The sequence below is a fragment of the Artemia sp. Qi Xiang Cuo genome, chromosome 9 (genome assembly GCF_049724085.1).
Source record: "Artemia sp. Qi Xiang Cuo chromosome 9, ASM4972408v1, whole genome shotgun sequence".
Classification (NCBI taxonomy): domain Eukaryota; kingdom Metazoa; phylum Arthropoda; class Branchiopoda; order Anostraca; family Artemiidae; genus Artemia; species Artemia sp. Qi Xiang Cuo.
In genome coordinates this window covers 52,088,045-52,115,241 of record NC_142802.1, presented here as the reverse complement: position 1 = coordinate 52,115,241, position 27,197 = coordinate 52,088,045, and the positions used below count along the sequence as shown (strand labels likewise).

At 35.7% G+C, this 27,197-nt stretch overlaps 1 protein-coding gene across 1 annotated transcript in view; it reads right to left on the bottom strand.

Moving 5' to 3' along the window:
* Positions 1-27,197, bottom strand: part of LOC148948783 (histone-lysine N-methyltransferase EHMT2-like) — a 71,523-nt gene that overhangs the window by 716 nt on the left and 43,610 nt on the right. The window contains exons 4-7 of the mRNA XM_089094087.1: positions 23,066-23,246; positions 20,767-20,848; positions 4,611-4,786; positions 1,140-1,280 (exon numbers count right to left, since the gene is read on the bottom strand). Of these exons, the coding sequence (XP_088950213.1) occupies positions 1,145-1,280; positions 4,611-4,786; positions 20,767-20,848; positions 23,066-23,246 (575 nt within the window). The 3' untranslated portion in view covers positions 1,140-1,144. The remainder of the gene's footprint in view (positions 1-1,139; positions 1,281-4,610; positions 4,787-20,766; positions 20,849-23,065; positions 23,247-27,197) is intronic.

Sequence of the window (27,197 nt, the reverse complement as noted above, 5' to 3'; positions counted from 1 at the left end):
AAAAATAAAAGATGTAGAATCATTTTACCGTTTCATGCCAGCAGTAGATGTAGCATATGTGAAAAGTTTAGTTAGAAGTGGTAACAGAGCTGAGGTACCTAGTACTACAGCTGAAATCACAGCTTGTCCCGAAGCAGGCTCTGCCTCCGAAGGTTAAAACCTGAAATTCCAAGGAACTTGTTGCTAAGTGAGACCTCCCACTGATCTTTTATTATTTCTTGCAAAACTCCCAGTTAATTGTCGAAATTAAATTTGTCATTCAGACGAAGTACGTTTTGGTGAAAGTCGCATTTCTAATTCACGTTGAGCCAATTCTGTTTTGCCATATCTTACCTATATTCCAGAATTTTCAGGCGGTTTTGCCGAAATTGATATTCATTCCATTTTATCTCAGGTTAGGCTCATCTTAGGCCAATAAAAACAAGTACAAAAATATAAGCAATTTTTATTCAAAATTTTGAAACAAAAACCAACGCTCTAGCAATAGCCGATTCTGAGATACAAATGACCAAATTTTCAAACTAGTTTTTTTTCGGGTTTTTTGGAAAAACAAATTCGGTAAAACCGCTTTCAGGCAACGAAATGTCCTTTCGAGTAGTGAGAAGAATGAGAGCAAGACTGAGAGAAAGAGAGAGAGAGGGGTGCCAACTAAGCATTTTTTTTCTCTTGTTTGCTAATTTATAGGAGCCAAACATTTCGGAAATGAGTAAAAATAGGCCAATTTATGCTTTAGTCTTTAAACCAAACTTCCGAGTTTGGATTAAAATTGTTGATCTTAAAATTTCGCTGAAAATGACTTGCCTGAAAACTACCCAAAATCCAAATCATTTTCAACATTAAATGATCAAAAAGAAAATGAATAGAAATGACGTCCCCTTAAATACCCTAATGCATAAGAAAGTTGTCTAAGCTCTACAGTAAAATACATTTGAAAAGCTTATTTTCTTCCATTATAATATTAAAAAGTTTTACAGTTAAGCTTCCAGGAATTCTTTTACAATACCAGTATATTTGTAACACTTCACCATTCATCTCAACAACGTCTGTTCATTTTTTGTTTTAAATTTGCTCTTTACTTTTCATGCAAACACTGGTCGTTTAGGCTAATATCCATAAAATCTCAAATAATTTATAATTACCTGTATTAATTTAGGATTGTAATATCCTTTTCCGCATCGCTATGGGCATTTGAGACTGTTCTGTATCTACAATCCAAGGAATCGCAGCAACATTCAAAGTCCTTCATCTTTACTTCCCAAAACTTATCTCCGTAGTCCATGCTGCAAAATTGAAATCCTTAAATGTTAGAATTGCGTCACAAACAACCATGGAAATAAAATGAGCAGCGATGAAACTGCGATTGAAGTCTTTCTATTTGAAGTATATATGTTTTGCTAACATTTATCATTGTCATTATAATTGTCGTTTTCATTGTCATACCTTAGTGACCATCCTTTTAGGTAATTGAGATGGTCATCATCTAAGAAACCAGGAATTTAACTCTCGTTATAAAGGGTTGTTCGCGACAAGTCGCCCCTACAAGGTGCCAGTCGCAAATAACCAACGGAAAGCGGAACTAGCTTATAGGATCGTCCAGTGAAAATTATCGCGGTTAACGACTAAAAAGCAAATTATTTAAAAATTGGCCACGCTTTCATTGTCAAAATCAATTTTGTTCACTAAACAAGCGTGAATATTGGGTCTCGGACATGATTTTGTAAGGTTTTAAAGTCATGAGCGTAATAATTTTAATTTAGCGCAAAAGACTAATAGCCAGAATGACTTTCCACTAGTAGCCTGGGTTCGCTTTCTAAGTCTAGGCAATTGTTGTGCTCTCACGAATGACGGTCTGAAAGCTTTCTGCTAGTCACAAATGACTTAAATAAATCTATTGACATGGCTAGTCCTTCATTTCTGTTCTTGGAAAGCCGTAACAATTCAAACCATTATCTAGCAACAGAAACATTCTCTATATTCCCTCTGTCAATGCAAGAAGTTCAGAATATGGGAAGTCTTGAAAATTAAACAGATTAAGCATATAAATATAAACAATGAAGAAAATTAAAAAGAAAACATCAACATGATGTCTCGATGATTCCTCATTATTTCCTTGTGTTTGAGAAAGGACTGGTAATTACATCTGATGTGCCCATGGTCAAATTCCCTCCTAAAAAAACTGTCTAATATACGAACTGAGAATTTTGTTTTAGGGAGTGTCCGCAATTCCTGAGGAAGAACACAGTCTAAAAAGTGCTTAGAATAGGCAATTTATATCGAAACGATGAACGATTTCAGGGTAAATCGTAAAGATGTTGATACTTTAGGAGGGAACACAGGCCCAAAGCCCCTCCCAATGTATCTACTAATTTTGATACATATTCTGATTTTTTTTAGGGCTTCTGAGCATAAAGTATTAAAAAGTTAATCAAATTAAATGACGCTGTAAAATGGAAAAATCAACTTGATGTCTGAAGGGGCTTCTTCAGATTAGTCACTGGAACCGAAAATTTCGCTTAAGCTAAAGCAAAGATCGGTACTTGTATGATAGACGCCCTACCTAATGTTCTTCCAATATATTTCTCTGACGCTCAATCCTAATTAAATATACCTAAGTAAGATAAAAATATAATACTTCTAGAAACAGATTTGGGCTATATGTTTACACATTAGGGGGGAGGGGGAGAGGGGGGAATTTTGGTACTTGTGTATGATGCGCCACTCACTCAAGTTTGCGCTCTGTGTAAAACTCGAGAATAAACCATTTTTTTTTCGTTAATTTCTTCGTTACTTTAGAAACAAATTTGGGCTATAAATTTGCATATTAGGGGGGGGGGTTAAAGTATAGAAGGTCTGCATGCCTAATGTGTTATGTACAATTATTCTTCATATTATGTAGTAAAAAATGTTTTCTAAATTCACACTGTCCTAATACTTCACCCCCCCCCCCCCTTAATGTGCAAATATATAACACAAAGTATATATTTTTCATCTATTCTGTCACTTCTCTTTGTCTTGTCTCACGCTAAGCTGAAAGAAACTAACAAAAAAAAGGTTCTATAGTGCGTCAATGAATGAAAAACTTGAGCGGTAGGGCGTGCATCATACAAGTACCCAAATATCGAAAACTTCGACTAAAATATTGTATAAATAATTCAGGAGATGGAAAATTTTCGCCAGAAACAAATACAATTAATGAAGATAACGATTTCGATTATTTAGTTTTTGAATATGGTTTCAATATGAGTTTCACAAAATAAGCAAGTAAGAATTGAGCCCGTCAAATGCAGAATTATTTATTAGAAAACCGCAACCGCAACCACAATTAGCTTCTGCGCACCTCAATGAATTATCCGCTTTGCCATAAAATTCTTTCCAGTCCTGACTACAGTTGACATAATTTTTGTGCTGGTGGCCTCAAATATTTTTCTAGATTTCTCATAATTTTTATGAGCATTAATATCATAATTTACCTCTCATATTTCTCATCATTTTATTTCTCCTAATTTTTCTAGAGTTTTGACTTCATTTTGTGGTGGTCTCAAAGATTTTTAAGTTAAAAAAGAAATGGAAACACTGCGTATTTTTGATTCGAACTAATATTATTTATATTCATATTGGTCTAAGCTTATGTTGAGAAATTTAAGGAAAGATCTGAACCCCCTTATTTCGATGGACTATTCGAAGAGGAGAGTCCCAGCCCCATAGTGCAAGTGGAGTTTAGTTCCGTGTACTTTTCATGCAATTTTACAAGAATCAACAAATGCACATTTGAAGCTACAAATTTGAATTCTAGTTCCTCTCTCCTTATTAAAAATATGTCAAGCAAACACAGACGGAAATAAATTTATAGGATCCCAAGCAGGGGCGTCACGAGGCTCATTTCATTGGAGGGGCAACCTTTGTAAATTTTACCGAATCGCTACCTGATTTATTTCGAATTTTCTGCAGAAATCAAGATTTTTGTTAAATTTTGGCCGCTTTTGCAAAATATTTGCCGAAATTTTTGCCTTTGGCGAAAGTTATTACCGAAGGCCTAAAACGTTGGAGGGGCGGCGCGCCTCCCTTACCCTCCCCCCTCGAGACGCCCCTGATCCCAAGTGATTCCGAGTAGAACTGCCAAAGACTTCATTATGGACTTTTTAGAAACACCATTAAAAATAAATCGATGCTTAATGAAATAAACTGTCTCAACAAATACAATCATTTCGACTAGTGTCACCCAAAAGTTATCCCTAGTTACAACCCTGCTGCTGGATATTGATATTTAATAAGAAATCAGAGTCAGAACACTAGCGTTGAGTTTAGTAAAACGGCAAGTGCCTCTCATTTTTTATTTTTCCCCAACCACTTAATGTGGCCGGAAAGTAGAAATGTCACATGGACAAATATTTGAAACCATATATCTTTACACAGAACGTCAAGACTCATATAAAAGCGATTAAGATGTTTATTAACATAAATAATAACAAGACCTTTTACAAATGATATTAAATTTAAAACACAACATAAAAAGAGAAAGAGACGTTATTCAAACAACAACATTAGAAAGAGCAAGAGAGACAGAGAGAGAGGGAGAGAGAAAAGGAACCTTGAAATTTTTTTTATCGTACCTGAGCTCTTCTCCCGCTTGAATATCTTTAGACGCAAAGAAAGCAACCTTCGGAAAGCTAAGATCTCTTTGGTCAGTAAAAACCCTTAGAGCAAAGAGATTTGGTTGGCAAGAATGATTGATAAATCTAGCCAGATTACCATACTTTTTTGAGTCAATGCAATACTCGGGTTTTCCCTGAAAGTATAAACGTGAAAATATATAAAACAATAACTTTGCAAAAAACCTTAAAATTCAAAATAAATTACTTTTCTAGCGCAGGATTTACCTTTTTACCTTCAACCATATGTAAATATTGGAAAAAGGCTTCTGGTGTTAAACACAAGTCCAACAATATCTATTAGCGTAAGTTATAAATTTTTATAGATCATCAGCTTTAGCCCCTGTGAGCTAAAGGTGGGTTTACATAGTTTTAGTTGTTTTATTCTCCCAATATACGTCATAGGAGTTGTCAGGCACTCGAAACTTTAAAAAACAAAAATGGTTCAGGTTATTACCGAAATTCTCTAAAAAAGAAAAACAAGACGAAATTTCATCAGCTGCTCAAAGATGACACCAAAATTATACATTTCTTAGTTCAAAATTAATCTAATTGCACTAAGCCAATTTTCAGATATCACTACTAGGTAAGAGCAAAGGGTAAATCCCAAATTCTTGAGAAAACTATAAAACTTGAAGACGTACATGCGATAGCAATCTTATGTCTCAGTCGCAAACCCGTAAACATAACAGCAAAATCAACCAAAATCAGATATGAAAATGGCCTGTAAAAGAAGATAGTAGTGCTTTCAAAGTCATTAGAGAATCCTCCGTTTTTTCGATCTCAAAATTCTCTCTTGTATTATTCTGAGAAAATATATTGACGGTCGGGCCAGGGAACCGTCGTAAATCTTAAGCACTTTTACATTTACATCTGACTTCAATTTGAAATTACTACTTCTATCTTCTTGTCTGTTTGAGCGGAGCATTCCATTCGAAAGCAGAAACTTGGCTCGAAGAAACTAAAGCTCGGTGGAACAAATCTTTTATCCTTCATCCGCAAAATTAGCCATCTCAACTTTTCTCTCATTAAAGCCCTAGACAGTGGGACAGAACAACATTTTCTGTACAGCTTCTTGTTTGGTATATGGTCAGTCAAACGGGTATCCAAAACTATCCATAGACAATTCCTCTGGAAAACATCCAACAAATCTTCTCCGTCTTCCGAAGTGCCCCTATTTAAGAACCATAATTCACCACTGTAAGCACTGTAGCTTCCAACATTCAAGGTTTGGTTCGAAAACTTATCTTGCAATCCTTGCAAACTATCTTAACTGTGATATAACATCCTGGGGCTTGGGTATTCTACTTTACAAGCCTTCACTCCATCCACCACCTTTACTAACAATACAACACAGGTAAGTGAGGTTATACACTTGATCGATCTTCTCATCACCCAGCATCACCTCTTTACGTTCATTTAATCCTAGTATAAGTGACTAAGTGTTCTCAACAAAATTTTTAAACCTATACTTGTACCCTAAGCTTTCAAAACACCCAAAAATTCATTGATTTTGTTAACATTTTTATCTGGGACATTCAAATCATTTGGGTAATTAAAGTCTAGGAGTTTTACCTTCCGTTTTGATTCCTTGCCAGTGCTTTCATTTCTACTATATTTTAGAGCAGACTAGTTTACTTTGAATGGTTCTTCTCTAATATTTTTAGACCTACTTTAGTATTTTATTTCTACTTTAAATATGCATTTTCCACTTTTTTCCTTGCCGAGCCTGTGGATTTTCGTTACTGAAATAGGAATTTTGGATACAACGCCGGTATTTCGGCAAAAGCGATTGACAAACGTTCTTGTTTTGTCGGACTTGGATAAACCCGCAAAATTTGAAACAAAACAACCAACGTGGAAGGGTCGACATGATAGACAAATACAAATAGAAGCACCTGTGCACATTTACGATTTTAACTTGCTTAAAAAAGAAGTACTAGAAGTCGTGAAGAGCCTTTGTCAAAATTTAATGGTGAAAGCCTATGCGAAGCAAAGTAAATCTAATCAGTCTGTCTACTTTAAACAAGAAGATTTCTTCTTACTCGCCTCTAAGGTTTACATGAGACCAGAAGCGACCGCCCGTCTGTTTTCCTTACAAGGAAAAGATACAAAGTTCACGGAGAAATGCGAGAGCATCAAGGAGATTGCCCAGAAATTATATATTGAAGCTGTGTCCCAGCTAGTCAACCGATTTCCATTTGATCGCGACATTTACAACTTTGTAGAGATTGTAGACCCAAAAGTCGCATTGTATGGTGACATTCCATCGTTGCGGCCTTTTTGTCAAAGTTTCGGGCAGCCCTCGTAGGATTTGGGCTGGTTGAAAAAGAGTGGCGGGCAATGATGCTGCTTAGTCCAGACGACAGTTTGTTCATTGGTGGAAACCCGATTGATTTTTGGAACTGGGTGGCGTCCAACAAGACGCCAAGTGAGTCCTAGTTCACTGTCCTAGTCCAAGTGGAGTCCAAAGTTCACTAGCGTTCTTCATGTCATATGGTTTGTTTTTTGGACTCCCCTGCTCAATTGTCGGTGTGGAAAGACTTTTCAGCGTTCTGAAACAGTAAAAATGAATAGAGGAATGGGCTCAAAAACGTAACTTTGGCTGCGACGATTTCTGTCAAGTATGGCATGAAGCGTAAAGGCCACCCTACGTTCACCGAGAGTCTAAAGAAAAAAATGAAGTCCGTGAAGTCCGAATGCGTCGCTTTTTTATTCATTGGGAAAGACGATGGCGATGGCGACGACAACGATGACTCAGGGTATTAATCTTAGTATTTCGTGTTTTCTCTTAAATCTTATTATTTGGTAATTCTGATTAAGTTTTTTGAATACAGTTTAAAGTGCGTCTACATTCGGCATATTCTGGAAAACTGGGAGGCAGGTAGCAGTCTACACTAGTTAAAATCGAATAATTCAGAAGATCAAAATGTCACTGTCCTTAAATCAAGCTTTAAGTGATTCATTTTTGCTACTACACTCTGCTTCAAATTAACAACTCAATATAAAAAAAAGTCAAAACAAAAATAATACGTAAAAAAGCGACCGGTTGGATATCAGTCATGCCAATCCTTCGTACCAATTCAAATAAAAACGAGGGTGTTGCAAAAGTATTAATAGAGAAGGAAAAAATAATGGCAAAGAAAAACAAATAAATAAAATACATTTATATGGTCCAGACATGGGCGCCCATAAGCTGAATTCCAGGGGGGGGGGGGCAAACCGTGTATAATTTGCACATTTAATGCGATATAAGAGAAATCTCAGAACAAAAATATAAAAAAAAGGCAGCATCATTCAGCCAGGGGGGGCGGGAGCCCCCCCCCCCTGCCACCCCATATGGGCGCACATGGGTCCAGAATCTAAGATCTGGACCCGGAATCTATAAATCAAACCGAACTTAACACGTCCATAAGTACAAAGCACTGTTTTAAACGTCAAAAGAAGATATCTTGGTACGCGTAAAAGGTCTTGAGTTGCAAAATAAGTCGTCTTGAACAAAAGCTATTAAAAGTCAGCCTAATAAGGCTTTACTTGTAACTTGGAAAGAAGTCAGAAAATGGGGACACTTTTAGGTATTTCGATAGTGAAAATAGGGGTTTCAAGGGATTTTCCACCAGCCTTTTAGGGATTGAAAAAAATTGAAGTGGAAACACTGGTGATATAGCGTAAGAATCAATTTTGTTAACATTCCTGTTCGAATAGTAAGCACAATAACATACTTACTTCCGGATTGTGTCCTACTGTAATTTTACCCTTTTTTTCGCACTTAAATACTTTATTCCCACATTAGTGGAATGGAAGCACTGTTCCATGCTCTCCCATACCCTTTGCCGTATTCCTGTTGAACCCCCTGCATTCAATGCCAAACCAGTTACTAGCCTCATTTCCTACCTTAACTGCAACCGTATTGTTCTCATACATAGCACTCATCATTTTAATGCATTTATCTGATATAATATACAATGAAAGGATCTTTACTAAAGCTCTTCTATTGGCTGAATCGAACGCCTTTTCATAATTTGTAAAGCTGATGACTAAAGGGTTCATCAGATGTTTCAGGCACTACTAAATTATTAATCTAAGTGAAAAAAAGTGATCGACGCATCCTCTCGCTTTCAGCTCCTGGAAGACGACTCTTTCAGTATTATTTGCGATAGCTACATTGCTAAAATATTTTCTGAGAGTAATAAATTGAAAAAATTTGTAGGTCCAGAAAAGGAGAATTTTTCCTTAGACCCAAAAGCGATGCCATCTATTTTAACATATCAAGAGAAGGCGATTTTGTGGAGGTTAAGATGAGTAGTGGCTTATAACGGTAATTTTACCAGCTTGGGGCCGAAAACAAAAGACAAAAGAAGACAAAACATAGCTAGACAAGCTGAAACATCATTCATAGGCAACAGGAAAAAGCCTTTCTGGAACCTCATAAAGAGCAAACGACATTCATAATATTTTTGAAGCTATCGTCTTTACAAATTTAACTAACAAGGGTCGCACTCAGGATTTTTTGTTCGGGAGTGGGTAGTTGGGTTTCACCAGTTTAATTTTTGTTCGAGGGAAGGCGGTACAACGAGAATTTTTATTCGGACTTGCAGGCTTTTTTACTTGCATTTTTAAGACTAATTTACGAGTCAGAGAAAATTTTCTAAGTATTTTCAGAGAAATAGTCATTTTAACAGCATTTTACGACGACCGATTCACAAGTCACAAAAATATTCTGGGGAAGGTTCAAACCCAGAGAAGGTGCAATTTGACCTTTACTGCAGATCAAACGCTGCCTACCTATTTGCTTGGTTACTTTCGATAACTCCCAGCTAATCACAAATCTTCAGCTGTGAAAACAGCTAAGTGACGTTACAAAACAGGCACTTCAAGCATGAAGCCAAGTAAATATTTCTTGTTATACATACATTCAGCAAGTTTGATTAAAAAGGGAGAAAAAATTTTATACTTAGTTTTATAAAGTCAGTCCTGTTTTGCTTCGCGGCTAGAGGGTTCGAGTTGAAACCTTCACAGAGTTTTTTTTTTAGTGAGGGGAAATATTAAATTACAATATATTATTTCTCTAAACCTAATTAAAGAGTACAAACTTTGAGTACTTACTTTTTGAAATATGTAGTTAAAGAGTTTTGATTTACAACATTCATCCTGTGGTCTTAATGTCTTTTATCTGTTTATTACACGCGCTAGTTGATTAACAAAAATTAAGCAAAAGGTATCGTCGTAAAAAACCCTAACAAACAATACAAGAAAAGCAAATTAGAGAGAACTAATCGACAAAGAAATCACAAAAAATAAAGAAAGCCGACACACATATTAACATAACTGCTATACTAAATTGAACTCTCTTGCATAGAATGATGATTATACCAATTGTTGGATAACATAATGTGTAGTACATTGTGTTACCAGATTAATGTCCTTTTTCTTTTGTATACAAATTCGCTTTAAGCTGCGCTTTAAGCTGCGCTTTAAATGTATTGATTTTTCAAGATGAATTACGACCACAAAATATATTGGCTTATAGCATCAATATTTTCTGTATGAGTCACCGTAGAAGCCGACTTGATCTTTCTTCATTGATTCATTAAAAAACCTTTTTCCACAAAATAAGTTTTTAAAAGAGAAGTAAAGAACTCCATTAAACAAAAAATAAAAAATAAAATCAAATAATCTACCAAGCGTGAAACTACCACAAATTACAATTATTAACCGAGTCAAACTCAAAACGAGCAGAAAGTAAAATAAGTTGGGCGCAAAACCCCTATGCCTTCCCAAGGCCAGAACAAAATTTGCACTTTACTGAAAAAATACAAATGAATGTGCATTGTCAGTTTAATACACATATACTGATTAGTAATCAAAATGTTAATATTATTTGATTTATTAAAGTTATAAAAGTAAGAACATTTATATTTTTTCAGTAAAGTGCAAATTTTGTTCTGGCCTTGGGAAGGCATAGGGGTTTTGCAGGAAACATAGTCTTTTCAGGGAAAAAGATGATAATACTTTATATCTTTTCGTTTTTTAAGACTTTATAGTTTGGCCTGCTATTTGTAAGCTGGAGAAAAATTTTCAGCAATTTTTAACCACATACACCCTTTTAAAAATATGGACACAAATAGTACTGTTTAATTTAGTTTCATACCTCCTCTAGTTGACCTGAAATGAAAAACTTGATACCATTCGCAAAAAATCTGTTTACTTTCTTTGATAGCTTGGATACACTTACGCTATTTTGATTTGGTTAAATTTTAAGAGCAGAAATGGATGGGTTGGCGTGGGTGGGTGAGAGTGGAAGGGGGATTAGTTGACCTCAAATCAATTTCGACTATTAAAAAGGGCATCAGCCCTTTCTATTTTCAATCAAATGAGCCCTTTTCGAAGTTCCCACAACAACTCCTTCGAAACGACGTGCCCTGGTCTAAACAACAACAACAAAAAATACTACATTATACCCACTTCGATCTTTACTATAAAAATGTCAAGCCTTCCAATAACTTTCGACTATTAAAAAGGGCACTAGGCCTTTCGATTTCCAATCGAATGAGCCGACAACGCTTTCTATAAACACTTTGGAAACGACAACGATTTCTATAAACACCTTATATACCCCCAGAGCATAAATTACAACCCTTACCCTAAGGTCTGTTAGGGTGGTTGTCATTCTCTAAGACCGAATTTCCAGAACTTTCAACTACGTTAAACAAAATGGCTTAATCAAATTTTGATTGGATGTGTTTGAGGAAATGGTGGGCGTGAGAGGGGCGGTAGTCGCTCTCCAATCACTTTCAACTATTCAATTTCCAATCAGATGAGCCATTTTGAAGTTTCTACGACAAAACTTTCAATAAAAATCTTATATGCCCCCAGGTCATAACTTACAACCCTTGCCCTGAGTGCTGGGGGGGGGGTGTTCATTGGAAATTGCTTATTTACTAGCCCTTTGAATTTCCAATCGAATGAGCCATTTTGAAGTTTCTACGACAACGCTTTCAATAAAAACTTTATTTGCCCCCAGGGCATAACTTACAAACCTTATATAGAGGGTTCGGAGGGGGTTATTGTCCTAAAAGAAAAAAATTCTAGAACGTTCAACTAAGTTGAACAAAATGGATATCTCAAAATTTTAATTCGACGTGTTTTGGAAAATAGTGGGCGTGAGAGGGGCGTTAATCGCTATCCAATCACTTTCAACTATTAAAAAAGGCACTAGCCCTTTCAATTTCCAATTGAATGAACCCTTTTGAAGTTTGTGCGACAACAATTTCAATAAAAAATTTATATGCCCCGGGGCATAACTTACAATCCTTGCCCAGAGGGCTGTGGGAGAAGGTGTTTTCATCCTTAAAGACCTAATTTCTAAAACTTTCAACTATGTTAAATAAAACGGCTATCTAAAAATTTTGATTGGATGTGTTTGGGAAAATGTGGGCGTGAAAGGGGGGTTAGTTGCCCTCAAATAACTTTCGACTATTAAAAAGGGTACTAGTCCTTTGAATCTCAAATCAAAAGAGCCCTTTTTCAAGTTTCTACGACAAAGATTTCAATAAAAACCTTATATGCCCCCAGGGCATAACTTATAATCCTTGCCCTGAGGGTTGTGGGGGAGTGTCCTCATCAAAAAAATATTTTCTCTCTGGACATCAACTTCACTGAACAAAATTACTATCTAAAAATTCTTCTTGGATGTGTTTGGGGGAATGATAAGCGTGGGGGGGGGGGGCTAGTTGCCCTTAAATTTCAATTATTGAAAAGGGCACTAGCCACTCCAATTTCCAATCGAATGAGCCTGTTTTGAAGTTTCTACGACAACGCCTTACTTAAAACTTAACTCCCCCACAACCCTCAGGGCATACCTTAAAACCCTTTCCCTGAGGGTTGTGGGGGAGTGTCCTCCTCAAAAACATATTTTCTATCTGGAAATCAACTGCGCTGAAACAAAATGGGTATCTCAAAGTTTTGATGTGTTTGGGGGAATGATGGGTGTGGGGGGGGGGGGGGGGGTTAGTTGCCCACCTATAACATTCAAAAAGTAAAAATGGAACGAGCTCGTTGAATTTTCAATCGAAACAGTTTGAAGTTTCTACGACGACGCCTTCTATAAAAACCTGATATGCCCCCAGGGCATAACTTAAAATCCTTGCCCTGAGGGTTGTGGGGGCTGTGTCCTCCTAAAAAACATATTTTCTATCTGGAAAGCAACTGCGCTGAACAAAATGGCTATCTCAAAATTTTGATTGGATGTGTTTGGGGGACTGATGGGCGTGGGGGGGGGCTAGTTGCCCTCCAATCACTTTCGACTATTAAAAAGGGTACTAGCCACTCCAATTTCCAATCGAATGAGCCCTTTTCGAAGTTTCTACGACAAATCCTTCGATACGAAGTGCCCGGGTATGGAGAAACCAAAAACACATTGTGCCCACATCGTTCTTTACTTAGGCAGCGCTAGCGCACTGCATATGATTTTACTTTCTGGACACTCCTAAACTCATCTTCAGACGGTTATTGATAACTGCTTCTTCTGATAGGTCAGCCCCTCCTATTCAGTAAAAAGAGATGACTTTACCTTGGTTACATTTCGATATTTTAAGTTCAGTTCATATTAAGCATTTATTAAAATTACGTTGTTTTAACCTGTGTTACAATCTGGTAAATAAAAGTGAGTCATTTTCTATATACGCTATTGGTTTTTTCTCAATCGATTTAAGTTGGAGAAGGGATTTTTAGGCGAGTTCTTGATATATGTGGAGGTATGGTATCTACAATTACCAATCTTGATAACTAGTGACCACACGCCTCTCAGTATTGATGGCAACGAAGAACCAGCGTTTTCCAAAGGTTTCGGCCAAATTTAGACTATAAAAAATAGTGTAAAACTTTGCTAAAAACTACATTTTTCTGTTTTGACATTTATGGTAAAGTCAATATTTTTTTAAACAATTACACTAGGGAAAATTCGGGAGACGTTGCCTGTTAGTTAAAACATTAACACAGATACAGAATTACGACGAGGCTCCGAAATTACGCAAGATTATTTTTCTTTCACAGGCTATTTGAAGGTTTATAGATTTATTGATTGAAATAAATTGTATTAAGAGATAATTTGAATGACAATTAAAAGAGACTTTGCTGACTATTAGATTGGAAGGTGAAGTAACCTTCACTCTTAAGTGTAATGTGCATAATTTGAGATTACTAATTAGCGAATTAATGATAATTTGTTGTATAGAGTAACTAAAATTTGTAATGAAGATAATAAATTTTGTGAAGCGGTGTGGTCACTCCTATGCGATTCGTAAGAGAAAAGAGATATTGTTCTAGTAGTGGAATAAGTTTACTTCGTACTTTCCCAAAATATTTGCGTTTCTACGATTTTGAGATTTATTTAAGGCGAATTATATTAATGTTCGCCACTTGAGTACATGGTATAACCATATACTCGAAAAACCCACGTCATCATCATCAACTGAATCTTGGGATTTATGCCTCACATTCCCAAAGGAAAACAAGGTTGATATCCCTCAGAAAAAGGGAAGAATTATTTGAATCAGATGTTAACTCGAGTAAAATTGCCGCAAGAAACTTGAGAAAAACTTTTTCGCGCACGTGCTTGTACGGATTAATTAAAACAAAAGTTTTTCTGATGGAAGTAATGAGCGAAGAATAAAGATGAAACTTTAAACGAACAAAAATTATTACTCTGCTGTTTACACAACACATACCTGCAATATTGGTTCAAATATACGGACTCGTGATATTTTCATAATATTTGTAAAATTTTGAAAAACTAGCACTTTACTAAAAACACAAAATCGACGCAACAAAACACGATTAGGAGCAGAAAAGTCATTAAGTCGCCTGCGGAAAATTAAAACTACTTTATACGTGTCTCGGTAGTCTTTCACCGGCCATGAAATCAGTAAATTTAGGTTACGATTTTAGTTCTCTGACAACCTCAAGTAGATAAGTCTTCAAAAAAGCGTTGGTTTTTCGAAGTTCTACAAATTTAGGCAAATATTACGAGTCCAATATTGCAGATAAACGCTGCATAAACAGCGAAGCAATAATTTTTATTCAGAAAAACCTTGTTTTTTAGAATTAATTTTTGCTCGTTTTCAGGTTTTAAAAATATACATAATAAACCTTACATAAATATTTTTGTTTCAAGGCTATGAAAGTAAAGAAGTCTCAGAAGTTCATGTTAAAGTAAGGGTTATACATATATTTTGCTTCAATTCGTTTTTGACATCTCTCTTAAGCTTTCCCTACAAGAATGTGGAATTTTGTCAAACAAAGAGTTCAAGGGGTATATTCTCCTGGTTGCCTCTGAGAGGCTGAAGATAAACAAATACCATTATTAATGACCATAGAGATTACCCTTTTCAAAACGCTGTAAATTTCTTTTCAATATAACACTTTCAAAGAGTTCTTGGTAGACAAGTGTAAGTAAGGAAAGATTCGGCCCAATAGTAGCCGGAACTATAAAAAAAAGATTTCGACAACAATTAATACATCAAAAGAATTGGCTTTATATGCTCAATACAAACATATAAAATTCATTAATTTTAATGTTACCCATCAAAAACTACGAGCCTGATAAAATTTGCTTGACTTTTGAAAAGGGGAGAAACACCCCCAAAAGCAATCTTGATGAAGATCATACCACTGGATTCAGCATATCAGAGAGTCCTGTTGTGTAGGTTTCAAGTTCCGATCTACAGAAATACGGATGTTTTTCTTTTTTGCCAGAAGAAAGAACACGGATGCGTGTTTGGAGGGGACATCCCCTTTCATATACGGAATAATTTCTTTTCGTTTTAAGTTTTATTGTCGCTCCTTACTTTCAGTTAAAAAAAACTTGTTCGTTTTATTTAATTTCTGAACATTTTTGAATTAATACAGATTTTGAATTTGGCTCACCGTACATGAATAATTAAAACAAAATTTGCATTTTTATTTAACTTTTTTTTGCTAACTGGCTATCTCGAAATTTTGATCGGACAATTTTGAGAAAAAAAGAGGCGGGGGAGGGGGCCTAGTTGCCCTCCAATTTTTTTGGTTACTTAAAAAGGGCACTAGAACTTTTAATTTCATTTATGAACGTTTTTATTAGTAATAAATATACGTAACTTACGAATTAACTTACGTAACCAACTTCTATATTCGTATAATTATATTGCGTATATGAGGATGAGGGGGTTCACACCTCGTCAATACCTCGATCTTTACGCTAAATTTCGAATTTTGTTCCAATTCTTTAAGAATGACCCCCGAATCACAAAGGATTTAATTAGAATAAATAGCTCTTATGAAAGTAATAAAAAAAAATTAGCGTAAAGAGCGAGGTATTGAAGAGGGGGCAAACCCCCTCATATACGTAATAACTTCTTTTCTTTTTAAGTTCTAATCTTGCCTCTTGCTTTTAGTTGAAAAAGCCTCCTTCATGGAAAATTCCACATGAAAACTTCCTGCAAGGAAAGATCCTCCAACGTAACCTTCTACCCCCCCCCAACAACAGAAATATTCCCTTCTGAAAACGTCTGTGTACTTCCCAATACTATATGTAAACGATGGGCGAAGCTCACAACTTGCAGCTCTTCCCCCGGGGACTGCGGGGGGTTAAGTCATCCTCAAAGACATAGTAATTATGTTTTTCGACTATACTGAATTTTTCGACTATGCTGAACAAAAAAGCTATCTCAAAATTTTGATCGGGTGACTTTGTAGAAAATAGAGCGTGGAAGGGGGTCTAGTTGCCCTCTAATTTTTTTGTTCACTTAAAAAGGGCACTATAACTTTTAATTTCCGCTCGAATGAATCCTCTCACGATATTCTAGGATACTGGGGTCGATACCATCACCCCTGGGAAAAAAACAACAAATAAACACGAATCCGTGATCTTTCTTCTGGCAAAAAATACAAAATTCCAAATTTTTGCAGATAGGAGCTTAGAACCTCTACAGTAGGGTTATCTGATACGCTGAATCTGATGGTGTGATTTTCATAAGATTTTATGACTTTTAGGGGATGTTTCCCCCTTTTTCAAAAATAAGGCAAATATTCTCAGGCTTGTAACTTTTGATGGGTAAGACTAAACTTAAATCAAGGTTATATATTCGAAATCAGCATAAAAATCCGATTCTTTTGATGTATCTATTGGTGTCAAATTTTTTTTTTGTCAAAACCGTTTTTTAAAGTTTTGGTCACTATTGAGCCAGGTCGCTCCTTACTTAGAGTTCGCTACCACGAACTGTTTGATAATTTGACTTTTTGTCCCCTAATAAATTCAAAGCACCCGAAGAGTTGTAGTAGTGTAGGCTCGTGCTTTCAGTACACTTTCTACTGCCTACTCTTTCAGTAGACGTTCCATAGGGCGAAATTCCAGACATATCGAAAGCCTGCCATCGCTAGAGAAAATTTTCGTGACAAAAGTGGTACATACGATGACCGGCGAGCAAGCAAAAAAGAAAAGGGAGGCAAAGCGAACCACATTAGAAAATGAGGCACTGAATGTGCAGGTCCGATTTTGGTTTAGTGACGATATGTATATTCACAATACCAATCCAAAAGAATGAAATGTAATGCGAAAAAAATATATAATCGAGAACAACAAAGGAAACCCCAGACAGCCCAGTATCCCGAGAAAAGTACATTCTGGGAGATAAGGAACTACTGCTATTGCTTATGATACATCACAAGGAATTTATTCAGTTAATATAAATGCCAAGGTACGTAAGGAGATATAAAACGCAATATAAGAGGAAAAGCCTCCACAATGTAACTATGCTGTATAAAACGGCTATAAAAAAAATTTGATTGGATGTCTTTGGGAGAAGGGCGGTAAAAAGGGATGTGAGAGGGGGACTGGTTGATTTCCAGTACTTTTTACTATTAAAAAGCACGCTAGAACTTTTAATTTCCAATCGAATGAAACCCCTCCGAAGTCTCTACAATAACTCATCACATGCGAAATGACCTGGTAAAAAGAAAAAAAAAATGCTACATTGAAGCCATTTCCCTCATTACTTAGACAAAGCTATTGCGCTGCCTATTGAAAGTTAGGAGTAGTAATTTTTATGCATATAGTGCCTTTTGGCTGGTTCAACATCCCTCTCAATATGCCCTGAAAGTTTAAACTTAATAATCTAAACCGGGCCTGAGATATTGCTGATACCCCCATGCAGGTTTTGACAACCTGCATGAACAGAGTGTTTTGACTTAATTCAACATCCCCCTCACCATTCTCTGAAAGTTTCACCTTAATACCCTTAACCTGTAGGGTAGTAGTAGTCATAGTACTATTATGCACATAATGCCTTTTGGTTAATTCAACATCCCTTTCATCAGGCCCTAAAAGCGTCAACTTAATACTATAAATTGTCCCTGAGATATTGCTGATACACCCTTTCGGCAACCTACATACACATAGTGCGTTTAGATTTCATTCTATATCTCCCTCAACATTCCCTGAAAGTTTCACTTTAATACGTTTAGCCTTAGTAGTAGTAGAAGTTCTAGCAGTAGTAATAATAGGAGCAGTAGTATGCACATAGTGCCTTTTGGTAAGTTCAACATAAACCAAAATTTTCGACTTAATACCACAAGTCATTCCTGAGATATTGCTGATGCACCTTTTAACAGCCTGCACCCACAAAGTGAATTTGGTTTAGTTGAACACCCCCTCAACGTTCTCTGAAAGCTTCACCTTAATTGCCTTAGCCTTTTTCGAGACCCAGGATCGAACAGCCCCCCTTTCCCAAATACAAATCCTTGATGATAAAGGATGCCCTAGACGGTCAATAATTTTGATCAAAAGCTTCCGTTAATCGATTGATTAAAGCATGATTGACCGTCTAGGAACAAGTTTGACGCTTGAGTCAAGCATTGAAGGTGATTGATAGAAAGTTTTAATGACTCAATCGGTTAACGGTGATTGAACGTCTAGACTAGTTTTGTTCAAATATTGCGTCAGTCACGAGCCAACAACAATGGAAGATATACCGGAACAATGCAAAAATGTGGAGCGCGAGTTTATTTGTTTATTAAAAGAGTTACACCACGATCACCCTGAGTTATGGAAAGTTAAAAGTAAAGACTGTTTTAATCGAAATAAGAAAAGTGCAGCATTGGGCAGGATATTGCAGGCGATACAGTTCTCGAACTAAAAAAGAAAATTAATGCTTTAAGAACGAATTTCAATCGCCAATACAAGGCAATCAAGCCAAAAAAGAAGTTTGGAGCGTCAGCAGATGACATCCCACAACCTTCCCTGTGGTACTGTAATGACCTTTTATTCATTAGGGATCAAATTGAAATTAATGAAGCAGAAACAACAGAGGTAATAATTGTACTTTATTGTACTAGCAGTAGAAACTCGATTATTTGGTGGGTGGCGTTTACCCCCCCCCCCCCCGCGGAAAATCTCTCCTCGGAAAACAACACCCCTATGCGGGGTTGGTCTCTAATCCCTTTTCATTTAAAAAAAAAGAGGACTAAAAATCTTAATTTCAAATCAAATGAGCATACTCCGAAGTTTCTGCGATCATGAGATGGAGGAAGGGATGAGTCCCCCTCCTATACAGAATACATTCTGCTCATTTTGGGGTTTAATTTTAATCTTTACTTTCATAATAACAGCGTAGACCAGAATTATTCCCAGAAGTCATAAGGAGTACATATCGATTTCACAGTTTTGATGAATTTTTTAAAGTTCCTGTTGCACACCTCTCGCCTCCTGAGAAAAACCTTTGCTGGAAAATACGCTTTTGCTGGATTTTTGATGGAAAACTTTTCCAAGGAGGAGGGGATTACCGGCATGATTTAAAAAGCATCAGAAATTAAAGTTTTTTTCCAAATTAAAGTGTGCTAAGAAAAAAAAAAGTTCACCCGAGTTGATCCGCAAGAAATTTTTTGGGTCATAAAAAAAATGGAAAAAAAGAGGAAAAAGGGAAAGAGAGAAAAAAAAGGTCAGCCAGATTCCACTGATCAACTTGTGGAGTTAGCTACGGAATACTTCAAGCAGCCTAACACAGAACAGAATATTATAGCTTAAGGTTGGGCGATGAAAATGAAAAACCTACGCCCAGATCAAAAAAGAATTGCTGAAAAAATTATTAACGATACGCTTTTTGAAGGGGAGTTACGCAATCTGACGAGAGAAGGAGTGCGGCTCTCATCTTTCTTCACTATATTGAGCCGTATTAACTTGAGTACAAAATTGAAACTATCTTGGTCCATCCTGATAAAGTTCCTGCAGTCCCCTTGTTCTGCATCGCGCAGAACGTTCAGTAAATGATCATGAGCGATTTCTCATCTTGTACCGCTCCTTGGACCAACGACGTTTCCTATTTTCTTTTTTTCCTCTTTAGCGCAACCAAAGTAGTCTACTTGCAAGAATAGCCAAATCAGTATTATTCTGCATTTCACACACGATAGACACTTCACTACCCGACTCTGACCTGAAACTAAAAATTTGGCCGTGAGTTAAAATTAAACTTAAAATTGGCTTTGGTCAAGATTGAAGGATTGATTGAAGAGTCGATCGAAGGTTGACTGAAGCCCATGTCAATCGATTGACAGAAGCTTTTGATCAAAATGATTGACCGTCTAGGGTGTTCTTAAGAATAAATAAATTGCATAACATACAGCTCTTGCACCAAAGGCTATGAGGGGTCATGTCATCCCCAGAAGCATAGACATTAGACCTTTGAATAATGCTGAATAAAATGGATATTTCAAAATTTGATCGAATGTCATTGGGGGGAGGGTGGCTTAAAAGGGCGTGAGAGGGAGGCTGGTTACAATCAAATCACTTTCGACTCTTAAAAGGCACTAGAACTTTCAATTTCCAATCGAATGAGCCACCCTTCGAAGTCTCTACGACAACTGCTTCCATACGAAGTCGCCTGGTGAAATAAAATGAAAATAAAATGGTAAATTTGTCCGATTTGTAAAATCAGAAAAAGTCCGTTTGTACCATTTCAATTTTTTTAGATACGGTCCTTTAAGCCAATCTCGACCGGGAATACCCCTTTGTCCGTGTGTGGGCAAAAGTAAACCATTTATTGCAGAAAACTACTGGATCATTATTATCTAAGTTACCGCTACTTACAGGTATTGCACCAAGGCTGAACATGAAACTATCGTCATTACGCATATCTGCTTCGTCTTCCAATAAGATTTCACCCAAATATCTTAAAAAAGAAAATATAAATGAGCAAATTTCAATAGTCCTTTCTGATTAATATATAAAACGAAGCTAAGAAAAAGGCGAAATTACAACCTTAAGGTTATAATTTGTTCCTATAAGCTTATTATCGAATCCACACCCTTGGCATTTTAAATAATGCTTACAAAATTTTTCCTTGGTAATCATCATTTATAATTTTTTTAAGGATATTATTCCACCACAAAAGTCACAAAATAATCTAGAATTCATATATTGACCACCTTCTTGATGAATCTAGACACTTAGCAATAAGAAGAGAAAATACTATTCAAGAATTTGCATGATTTAGAGGTAATAACAAAGATTTGGTGTTCCAAGAAAATGTGTAAAAAAGGAAGAGTGTGTGTCTGGAAATTCAGATAGAAAATATGGCCACAAGCCTTAGTGCTTATTGTGATTATGTGCAATAGCAGACACTAGATTTAGCCAAATTATTATTTTCTTCTTGTTGTTTAGTTATTTAATGTGCATATTTATCATCGAGAGTTCATAGCGGGAATTACTTCCGAAAAAAAAACATATACATTCTTAGGCTGTATCCAGGCTTTAGGAGAGGGAGGAAACTGAGTGCATCCCAGTTAAACTAGAACAAACTTAGATAATCTATTAAATGAAGAAATTTCTAAAGATGATCAAGTAGGAATTTTGTTATTAAACTGTTTAGTTAGAAAGAGGGGATAAACTACCTTTTTACCAAATATAATATATTGAACCTTAAAATCAACATCAAAAGATATTTAAAAGAGGTACGAATAAAGATAGTAATACGTTTAAATATGACGATACATAATGCAAATTTAGCTTATCCTACGGAGGGCTGAATTTGAACCCACTGGGTTGTCTCAGAAGAAGCAGTGACGAAAAGACCATCAACGAACGACATGGAATATCGATTTCCTCTATTCTAGGCATGCATGCAAGGATTGGCTTCAAGATGTGGAGGGGGACTTGTAAAAAAGTATGCATCATGTTGAAAATATAAGAAACTACTAGAGATTTCGAGAAGAGAGCCTGGCCCCTCCCCGGATTCCAGATTCATTTGCATTTTTCATAAAATCAATTTTTCTTTTGAACATTTCTTTAGAGATCATTCAGTTTCTTTTCTTAATTTTTTATTCCAATATTATTTTCGATAGTTAGGACGACTTTAAAAAGAAAATTCAAATCCAGGATTCAGAAATATCATCAAATTTTTCCACCCTTATATTTTGCGTGATGATTTTCAAAGTTTAGTTGTGTCTGAAACACCAACAATTTTATGGCATGGTCTCTAGACTAAATTTAGTTGCATTTTATTTTTATTATGCAATTGAATAGAAAAACCCTCTTAAACAATTGAACTGTCAATTTATTCTTCTTCTTCTTCCATCAAAGACAAAAACAAGATAAAATTTCCCAACAGTAGCCAACTGCCCTGAAGAACTAACATTCTTTACTCAAGAGAGTGATAGCTGAACGGTATCAGCATCAGAGGTGTGTGGTGCATCCTTACAGTTCATTATTTTGACTTTAAAAGACATGGGCCTATTTTATGGAACTAGACCTAAAACTTAACTGTGCAGTAGCCGATATATTGCCCTATTGTCCATTCTAAAGAGTATGGGAAACTTATAAGACTGGGAACTTGCGTTAGAGTTGACATAGAACCCCAACGCCGTCTAGCATTTCGGTTTCACTTGGAATTTTTTTTCATGCTCCGTAGTTTTTTTTTCAGAAACTGATTTCTTTTTCCAGGAACCTTAGTAGTCAAGAAGCGTCGTTAATCCAATTACTTTACTACTTCAGAAACTGGGATCTGACACGTATTATTGCATTAATTTTTCCAATTACACTAATTACATAACTTTTGACTTATTATTACACTGAAAAATGCCAAATAGCTAGATGACATTGGTAATTTTTTTCGTTGACACTAGTGCCAGTTTCCACTGAGTTTCTAGGTACAAGTTACTCATACTCTATTCATCAGTAGCATAACTTTTGACTTATTATTACACTGAAAAATGCCAAATAGCTAGATGACATTGGTAATTTTTTTCGTTGACACTAGTGCCAGTTTCCACTCAGTTTCTAGGTACAAGTTACTCATACTCTATTCATCAGAAGCTTGAACTACCTTATTAATGAATTGAAGTTAGATTAAATTAGATTAGTAACTTTTGTAACAAAGCTTAATACTAACTCGCATACAAAAGTTCCTGCTTGTATAGGCCGAAGAGTTTTCAACCCCCAGCCTTTTTTGAAGGTCTGAAAAACAGCTAACGGATACTGTAATCCTTTTTGAACTAGTCGATTATCGCAACCTCTAATTCGACAGTTACATTTATCGTTGCACTCAAACAGCATTACTCCCCCATATTCGCCTAGAAAAAAAAATAATATCCGGGTTGAATTCAACAGTTGTGCAAGTCCCAGGAGCATGACATACCTGCAACACAAGATTCCATTACATTGATAATATGGTAACGTTACAGTGATAATATGAGGCAACGGAAGTGGTCGAAAAATAGTTCGCAAATTTAACAGATTTATGCGACAAACACGTTGTTGAGTTGATAAAAACGAGTGAAAAAAACAGAATGGATGCGAATGACAAACTGATAGAATAAATTTAGTAGCATTTTTGGAATTTTTCTTCTTGCTGCTATTTGCAAGGAAATGAATATTTGTATTTTGTGGTGAACTATTCTTAGAATATCAGGTTAACAGCTCCGTGGATTGGAATTGGTTTTGTTATTGTTCAGAGGCTACAGATGGTTATATAGAATCCAACGGCTTATTCACTTATTGTCATTTGTCGATTCTTATTTCAACAAGATTTCCAATCTTTTCCATAAGGCTTTTGAAGGAATTAGATCCAAAAAGTAAATTGAGCATTTTGATTTAACGAAACCCGATAAGTTTCTAAAGCACAAGCTAATTCAAATCACTCAAATCTTTCACGCAACACCAGGAATAAACTTCATGGGACACATTACACAAATAGTACGATATATTACGCTACGCTACGCAGATGGTTTAGATTACTTTGATATAAGGAGCATAATATCAATAATGAGGCGGAAGGCAATTTGGGGGTTGCTTAAATCAGTAAAAAGGAAAAATAAGCAAATTGTAAATGATTATGATAAATTGTAAAAATAAAGATTTCGAGGGTCAGCCTTGTTGTTCTCTCCAATATAGTTGTTACTTTGGGTTTTAGAAATATGCATTTTTCTTAGATAAATTACCGGTATTTCCACAAATTTAGGCAACAACCAGAAATCTTGACTGACACTAATGACACAAAATACTCATTTGCAAAAAAGTAGCGAACATAGGTCTCTCCTACTTATTTCTCTTTCTCTCTTACATTTTTGTTTTATTTAGCCACATCGATTTATTACTATTGTTCTTTATTCTTTTTCTTGGCGGTACATTTTTAGTTGGTAAAAATAAATTATGATATTTTGATAGTTTCATATAGGCTAACAAACATAGGCGTATTTAACATAAAAATATATAATTAAAATACAATATGAGATTAACATGTAGAGCTATTGCTGCCATTTGTGGAAAATTATATATATATATATATATATATATATATATATATATATATATATATATATATATATATATATATATATATATATATATATATATATATATATATATATATATATATATATATATATATATATATATATATATATATATATATATATATATATATATATTCAATGTAAAATCAACGATAGTATTTTAAACTTGAAAAGTATTGTTGAATACCAAATTCAGTGAATTTATTGAAAACAAAGTTTTGTTGTTCCGGAAATGTGTAGATGACAAAATTTGTAATTAAAAGACTTATATGCATACAAGTCTTTTAATTACAAATTTTGTCATCTACACATTTCCGGAACAACAAAACTTTGTTTTCAATAAATTCACTGAATTGGGTATTCAACAATACTTTTCAAGTTTAAAATACTATCGTTGTTTTACATTGAAAAAATTTGTCGTGGGAGAGAATTGTCAGGCCGGAATTTCGTGAGGAGAAGGAATTGTCGCGGTGAAATCACATGGGAGATTTTCTATATTAAAATGAATTTGATTGGTACATTTTTTCCACCTCTTTGCATATGAAATCAAAATAAATTAAATGGAAAGTTTATATAAATGTAGGGTAAAAGACAACTGTATTCAGTCTGGGATGTCTATGGAAAACAGGATGTCTTGGAAAAAGTCGATGTTCGTTTTTATCGATCCAGTGTAGTATTGCGTTTTTCGATATATGAACTCGATTCTCCGATTAAGAAAATTTTCCGGTGGTGCAAGATTTTTGGGAGGACAATAGTCCAAGGGGGATATTTTTAAATATTTTTAAATTTAGAAATGCAATCGTTATAAGTGCGCAGGAGAAATATTCCGCGAGGATGGGAGATTTTTAGTAGGTGAATATTCCGCGGGTGGAGTTTTTCTTGGATGAGCCATTTTCCACAACGGGGAATTTTCCTTTCTTTTCAGATCGCAGCAATGTGCGATGGATAAACCAATATTACATGAAAATAGAAAGGATAAATTGGGACTGGGTACTTTTATTTTGAAATGAAGTGTTTTGGAACACAGGGGACATCTCTCAACTGAATTCGGTGTACGCTAAAATTGAAGTTGTTAAAATATATAAATCTTTCAAATAGTATATTTAACAAAACGTTTTTTAGTAAAAAAAAAAAAAAAAAAAAAACATCAATTATGCTTTCATCACCTCAATAACGGCTAATATTTAGCAATGAAACAAAAGAATACATCTTATAGTTCTTAGTTTTATTTCCATGGAAAAACCTGCTAAAACTACCGTTTTAGAACGACATGAAATAGTTTTGTAGTTTCAATCCAAAGTGCAGAAAAACAATGATATAATGAAAGAACTACAGGTTACGAAAAAAGGGATCCAAAAGGAAGAATATTAACTTTCAAAAAGTTAAACCCTTGTCCTTCTCAACCAGAAATACAATGACAGTTGTAACTTCCACGTGGAACTTTATTGATTTCGATCGTAACCGATGAAGACTTAAACACAACCTTATAAAATCTAGTTAGTATTATAAGATATCTGGAAAATTAACAGTTACAATCCATATTACAATACTGACTACAATTAAAATACTCAAGAATATACAATTTAATAATTATTGCAAAACTAAGTCATTGTGATAGATTGTCATTTATAACCACTGCGTAAAATTCTAAGCTATATTGATAGAACATGATATGTGAATTTTCTTAATTCCAAATCCTAAATTTTTTTTATCAAAATTCTGATATTAAATTGTTAAAAGTTATACTGATAAAACGTGAAATACCAATTTTCCTACCCTCAGACATATCAATACAAACCAAAGGTAAACCAGTTTACACAAGTTTCTGACACATTAACGTTAAACACAGTCCAGGTTTCTGACACATTAACGTTCAACACGGTCCAGGTTTAAGAACATACTCTTACTTGCAAATCCCTCTCTGGAACAAGCAGGGAGCCATACAGGGGCGTCCTGGGGCTCATTTTAGTGGGGGGGGGGCGATCTTCGTAAATTTTATCGAATCACTACCAGATTTATGCCAAATTTTCTGCAGAAATCATAAATTTTGCTAGATTTCGGCCGATGTTGCAAAATTTCTGCCGAAATTTTCGCCTTCGGCGAAATTTTACCGAATGCCAAAAACTTGGGGGGAGGGCACCCCCCTCGAGATGCCCCTGGAGCCATATTTTTCTTAGCCTTAACTGCGTTTGGACGAACAAGAAGTACACCCATTGTTAAAAATGTATCCCGTATCATTAAACATGACCACTAGGTATACATATAATGTGCATCTGATATCCCTAATACTACAGATATGTAGGGTACCTCCATAGGAGGCACGGACCAAGGGGGGAACTTGTCCCTGGGGGTCCATAATAGAATCTGGGGCACCCTTGCCCGGGGTCATAAATACAGGCGGAGGAGGAAGAAGGCCCCTCAAATGTACGCTCAAAAGGGCCCACTGGTTTGTCCACAAGTTCCATGAGTTGCAAACCTTCTCCCAGCAATGGGTTAAATTGCATGGTGATGAAAACACCATCGCGGGAGGATCCTCTATAGGAGGACACCTGTGGAAGGACGTAAGATCCAGATCTATGGACAACAGCCTCTGCAAAGGGTTGCCTCGACCTTTTCGGGGTAACTGCAAGACTGGGGACCTTGCGGTCAACTCTATTCCCACTTGAGGAGTGGCGCCTCTCAAGGAAATTATAGCCTAGTAAACGACACAGCATTCGCACGGGATTTTGA